Here is a 6,504-nt window from a genome sequence, read left to right on the forward strand (position 1 = left end):
AGAGAAAGAGACACAGAGAGGGAGAGAAAGAGACACAGAGAGGGAGAGAAAGAGACACAGAGAGGGAGAGAAAGAGACACAGAGAGGGAGAGAAAGAGACACAGAGAGGGAGAGAAAGAGACACAGAGAGGGAGAGAAAGAGACACAGAGAGGGAGAGAAAGAGACACAGAGAGGGAGAGAAAGAGACACAGAGAGGGAGAGAAAGAGACACAGAGAGGGAGAGAAAGAGACACAGAGAGGGAGAGAAAGAGACACAGAGAGGGAGAGAAAGAGACACAGAGAGGGAGAGAAAGAGACACAGAGAGGGAGAGAAAGAGACACAGAGAGGGAGAGAAAGAGACACAGAGAGGGAGAGAAAGAGACACAGAGAGGGAGAGAAAGAGACACAGAGAGAGAGAGAAAGAGACACAGAGAGAGAGAAAGAGACAGAGAGAGAGAGAAAGAGACACAGAGAGAGAGACACGGAGAGAGAGAGACAGAGAGAGAGATACACATCACCGGGAAACAGCGAGATCGGAGCGGGGCAGAAAGAGCCTGGGACAACACAAGAACAAATGAAATAGGAGCAGGAGTAGGCCATTCGGCTCGTCAAGCCTGCCCTGCCATTCAATAAGATCATGGCTGATCTGCCCCAGACCTCAACTGCTCTTTCGTGCCAGCTCCTCATAGCCCTCAACTCCACGATATTTCAAAAGTCTATATTCCCCCTCTTTAAATACTTTCAGTGATCTAGCCTCCGCAACTATCTGGGGTAGAGAATTCCAGACATTCACTACCCTCAGAGAAGAAATTCCTTTTAAATGAGTGTCCAGTTATTCTGTAATTACGTCCCCTAGTTCGAGATTCCCCCACTAGAGGAAACATCTTCTCAAAATCTACCCTGTCAAGCCCCCTCAGAATCTTGTATGTTTCAATAAGATCACACTCTAATGAATAAAGGCCTAACCTGTTTAGATGTTCTTGATAAGTCAACCCCTTCATCCCAGGAATTAGCCTAGTGAATCTCTTTTGAACTGCCTCCAATGCCAGTATATCCTTTCTTAAATACAGGGACCAAAACTGTACACAGTACTCCAGGTGTGGCCTCACCAACACCCTGTACAGTTGTAAGACTTCCCTATTTTTAAACTCCAACCCCCTCGCAATAAAAGCCAAAATTCCATTTGTCTTCTTAATTGCTTGCTGCACCTGCAAGCTAACTTTTTGTGTTTTATGCACAAGAACACCGAGATCCCTCTGTGCTGCACTTTTTTGCAGTCTCTCTCCATTTAAATAGTCTGCCTTTTGATTCTTCCTACCAAAGTGCATGACGTCACACTTTCTTACATTAAACTCCATCTGCCAAGTTTTTGCCCACTCACTTAACCCATCTACATCCCCTTGCAGATTCCTCAAGTCCTCATCACAACATGCCCTCCCACCTATTTTTGTATTGTCAGCAAATTTGGATAGATTATACTCAGCCCGCTCCTCCAAGTCATTCATATAGATAGTAAATAATTGAGGCCCTAGGACTGATCCTTGTGTTTATCCACTAGTCACGCCTTTCCAACCTGAAAAAGACCCATTAATCCCGACTCTGTTTTCTGAGAGTTACCAATCCTCAATCCATGCTAATATATTATCCCCAATACCGATACCCAATACACTGTTTGGGATTTTCTTCTCACGACTGTTCTCACATGCGTTCAAGTCTTCAGAAGAAGGAATTTTCCTCCACACAAGGTCAGATAGCAGGTTGTTCAACCTTGCCCGTCTTAGAGCGAAGACCAAAGTACGGAAGGTGCTCATCAAGGAACTCCTTTTTGCTGACGATGCTGCATTAACATCCCACACAGAAGAGTGTCTGCAGAGACTCATCGACAGGATTGCGGCTACCTGCAACGAATTTGGCCTAACCATCAGCCTCAAGAAAACAAACATCATGGGACAGGATGTCAGAAATGCTCCATCCATCAATATCGGCAACCATGCTCTGGAAGTGGTTCAAGAGTTCACCTACCTAGGCTCAACTATCACCAGTAACCTGTCTCTCGATGCAGAAATCAACAAGCGCGTGGGAAAGGCGTCCGCTGCTATATCCAGACTGGCCAAGAGGGTGTGGGAAAATGGCGTACTGACACGGAACACAAAAGTCCGAGGGTGTCAAGCCTGTGTCCTCAGTACCTTGCTCTACGGCAGCGAGGCCTGGACAACGTATGTCAGCCAAGAGCAACGTCTCAACTCATTCCATCTTCGCTGCCTCCGGAGAATCCTTGGCATCAGGTGGCAGGACCATATCTGCAACGCAGAAGTCCTCGAGGCAGCCAACATCCCCAGCATATACACCCTACCGAGCTAGTGGCGCTTGAGATGGCTTGGCCATGTGAGTCACATGGAAGATGGCAGGATCCCCAAGGACGAATTGTACAGTGAGCTCGTCACTGGTATCAGACACACCGGCCGTCCATGTCTCCGCTTTAAAGACGTCTGCAAACGCGACATGAAGTCCTGTGACATTGATCACAAGTTGTGGGAATCAGTTGCCAGTGATCGCCAGAACTGGCGGACAGCCATAAAGGCGGGGCTAAAGAGTGGCGAGTCGAAGAGACTTAGCAGTTGGCAGGAAAAAAGATAGAAGCACAAGGAGAGAGCCAACTGTGTAACAGGCCCAACAACCAATTTTATCTGCAGCACCTGTGGAAGAGTCTGTCACTCTAGAAGTGGCCTTTATAACCACTCTAGGCGCTGCTCCACAAACCACTGACCACCTTTAGGCGCTTATCCATTGTCTCTCGAGACAAGGAGGCCAAAGAAGAAGAATACCCTGAGCTCCTATCTTGTGCGATAATCTTTCATGTGGTACCTTACCGAATGCCTTCTGGAAATCCAAATACACTATATCTATCAGTTCCCCTTTATCAAATCTATTTGTTATATCCTCAAAGAACTCTAGCAAATTTGTCAACCATGATTTCCCTTTCACAAAACCATGTTGACTCTGATTGCGTCAAGCTTTTCTAAATGCGCTGCTACTTTTTCCTTAATAATGGACCCTCGCATTTTCCCAACGACCGATGTTTGGCTGACAGGCCTATAATTTCCTGCTTTTTGTCTCCCTCCCTTCTTGAATAGGGGTGTCACATTAGCAGTTTTCCAATCCACTGGGACCCTCCCGGAATCCAGCGAGTTCTGGAATATTTCGACCAATGCTTCCACTATCTCTGCAGCCACTTCCTTTAAAACCTTTGGATGGAGGCCATCAGGTGCTGGCGATTTGTCTGCCTTTAGTCCCATTAGTTTGTCAAGTACTTTGTCCCTCGTGATAGAGACTGTTACAAGATCTTTACTCCCATTAGATCCTTGCTTATCTGATATCTGTGGGATGTTTAGTGTCCTCCACCATGAAGACCGATGCAAAATATTGGTTTAAATTATCTGCCATTTCCCTGTTCCCCGTTATCAATTCTCTCGTCGCATCCTCCAAAGGTCCCACGCTCACTTTACCTACTCTTTCTTTTTATATACCTGTAGAAGCTCTTGCTCTTTGTTTTTTTATTTCTTGCCAATTTACTTTCATAATCAATTTTCTCCCTCTCTATTAGCTTTATAGTCATCCGCTGCTGGTTCCTAAAAAATTCCCTATCTTCTGGCCTACCACTAGATTTTGCCGCTTTGCATGCCTTAGTTTTTGATTGGATACTCGCCTTGACCGCCTTTGTTAACCACGCGTGGTTCATCATTCTCATCGAGTCCTTCTTTTTGACTGGGATAAATTTTTGCTGAGCGTTATGAAATATCTACTTAAATGTCTGCCACTGCTCATCCACTGACCTTCTCCTTAGTCTATTTTCCCAGCCCGCTTTAGACAACTCTTTCTTTATGCCTCTGTAATTGCCCTGGTTTAAGTTCAGGACACTGGTTTGAGACCAGAGTTGCTCGCCCTCAAACTGAATTTCAAATTCTACCATGTTGTGATCGCTACCCCCTAGAGGATCCTTAACTACAATATCTCTTATTAATCCTATCTCATTACACTTTACCAGATCTAAAATAGCCTGTTCCCGGGTATTGCTACAACGTATTGCTCTAAGTAACAATCCCTGATGCACTCTACAAATTTGTCTTCCAGGTTAGCTCTGCCAATCTGATTTGTCTAATCAATATGAAGATTAACATCACCCATGACAATTGTAGCGCCCTTCTTACACTTCATTTTTTAAAAATTCATTCATGGGATGTGGGCGTCACTGGCCAGGCCAGCATTTATTGCCCATCCCTAATTGCCCTTGAGAAGGTGGTGGTGAGCTGCCTTCTTGAACCGCTGCAGTCCATTTGGGGTAGGTACACCAACAGTGCTGTTATAGGAAGGTAGTTCCAGGATTTTGATCCAGCGACAGTGAAGGAACGGCGATATAGTTCCAAGTCAGGATGGTGTGTGACTTGGAGGGAAACTTGCAGGTGGTGGTGTACCCATGTATTTGCTGCCCTTGTCCTTCGAGGTGGTAGAGGTCGCGGGTTTGGAAGGTGCTGTCTAAGGAGCCTTGGTGTGTTGCTGCAGTGCATCTTGTAGATGGTACACACTGCTGCCACTGTGCGTCAGTGGTGGAGGGAGTGAATGTTTGTAGATGGGGTGCCAATCAAGGGCTGCTTTGTCCTGCTCGAGCTTCTTGAGTGTTGTTGGAGCTGCACCCATCCAGGCAAGTGGAGAGTATTCTATCACACTCCTGACTTGTGCCTTGTAGACGGTGGACAGGCTTTGGGGAGTCAGGAGGTGAGTTACTCGCTGCAGGATTCCTAGCCTCTGACCTGCTCTTGTAGCCACGGTATTTATATGGCTACTCCAGTTCAGTTTCTGGTCAATGGTAGCCCCTCGGATGCTGACAGTGGGGGATTCAGCGATGGTAATGCTGTTGAATGTCAAGGGGAGATGGTTAGATTCTCTCTTGTTGAAGATGGTCATTGCCTGGTACTTGTGTGGTGCGAATGTTACTTGCCACTTATCAGCCCAAGCCTGGATATTGTCCAGGTCTTGCTGCATTTCTACACGGTCTGCTTCAGTATTTGAGGAGTCATGAATGGTGCTGAACATTGTGCAATCATCAGCGAACATCCCCACTTCTGACCTTATGATTGAAGGAAAGTCATTGATGAAGCAGCTGAAGATGCTTGGGCCTAGGACACTACCTTGAGGAACTCCTGCAGTGATGTCCTGGAGCTTAGATGATTGACCTCCAACAACCACAACCATCTTCCTTTGTGTTGGGTATGACTCCAGCCAGCGGAGGGTTTTCCCCGATTCCCATTGACCTCAGTTTTGCTCGGGCTCCTTGATGCCATACTCGGTCAAATGCTGCCTTGATGGCAAGGGCAGTCACTCTCAGCTCACCGCTCGAGTTCAGCTCTTTTGTCCATGTTTGAACCAAGGCAGTAATGAGGTCAGGAGCTGAGTGGCCCTGGCGGAACTTTTATACTTTGTCCTGCAGTGAGGCAACTCTTCGGGGGCCTAAAGATGACTCCCACTCGCGACTTCTTCCCCTTGCTATTCCTTATTTCCACCCAAACTGATTCTACGTTACGATCTATTGCACCAGTATCACTGCTCACCACCGCACTGATACCTTCCTTTATTAACAAAGCTACCCCACCTCCTTTTCCTTTTTGCCTATTTTTCCGGAACATCGAAAACCCTTGAATATTGAGTTTCCAGTCTTGGTCATCCTGCAACCACATCTCTGTAATAGCTATCAAGTCATATTCATTTATTTCTATTTGTGCCGTCAGCTCATATATCTTGTTACAAATGCTTCATGTATTCAGATAAAGAGCCTTGAACTTTGACTTTTTAACCACTATTACTCATTTCTAATTTCAGCTGCACTCTTCTGCCCTTTGTCACTTTGATTACTGTTCGCCTCTTCACTACCCTGCGCCTCTGCTCTCTGGTTTCTTTTTGATTTTTTAAAACTTCCCTTCAATTGAACCCTCCCCCCCAATTAGTTTAAAGTCCTATCTACAACCCTAGTTATACAATTCACCAGGACACTGGTCCCAGCATGGTCAAATGAAGCTCGTCCCAATGGAACAGCTCTCTCCTTCCCCAGTACTGATGCCAATGTCACATGAATCGGAACCTATTTCTCCCACTTCAATCTTTGAGCCACGCATTTACCTCTCTAACCTTATTTACCCTACGCCAATTTGCATGTGGCTCAGGTAATAATCTGGAGATTATTACCTTTGAGGTTCTACTTTTTAATTTAGCCCCGAGTTGCTCATTGTCCCTCAGCAGAACATCTTTCCTAATCCTACCGATGTCGTTGGTACCTACGTGGACTACGACAAATGGATCCTTCCCCTCCCACTCCAAGTTCCTCTCCAGCCCAGAACAGAGAGCGCGCAGAGGGCAGAGAGGTGGGGGAAGAGAGAGGTGGGGGAAGAGAGAGAGGGAGAGAGAGAGAGAGGGAGAGAGAGAGAGAGGGAGAGAGAGAGAGAGGGAGAGAGAGAGAGAGAGGGAGAGAGAA

The 6,504-nt window shown here is 46.4% G+C and overlaps 1 protein-coding gene across 1 annotated transcript in view; it reads right to left on the bottom strand.

The window, feature by feature from the left end:
* pole (polymerase (DNA directed), epsilon) overlaps positions 1–3,951 on the bottom strand; it is a 139,624-nt gene extending 135,673 nt beyond the window's left edge. Inside the window, exon 1 of the mRNA XM_068055486.1 lies at positions 3,815–3,951. Within this exon, the coding sequence (XP_067911587.1) occupies positions 3,815–3,951 (137 nt within the window). The remainder of the gene's footprint in view (positions 1–3,814) is intronic.
* Between the last annotated feature and the right edge of the window lie 2,553 nt (positions 3,952–6,504).

Source organism: Heterodontus francisci, chromosome 23 (genome assembly GCF_036365525.1).
Source record: "Heterodontus francisci isolate sHetFra1 chromosome 23, sHetFra1.hap1, whole genome shotgun sequence".
NCBI lineage: Eukaryota > Metazoa > Chordata > Chondrichthyes > Heterodontiformes > Heterodontidae > Heterodontus > Heterodontus francisci.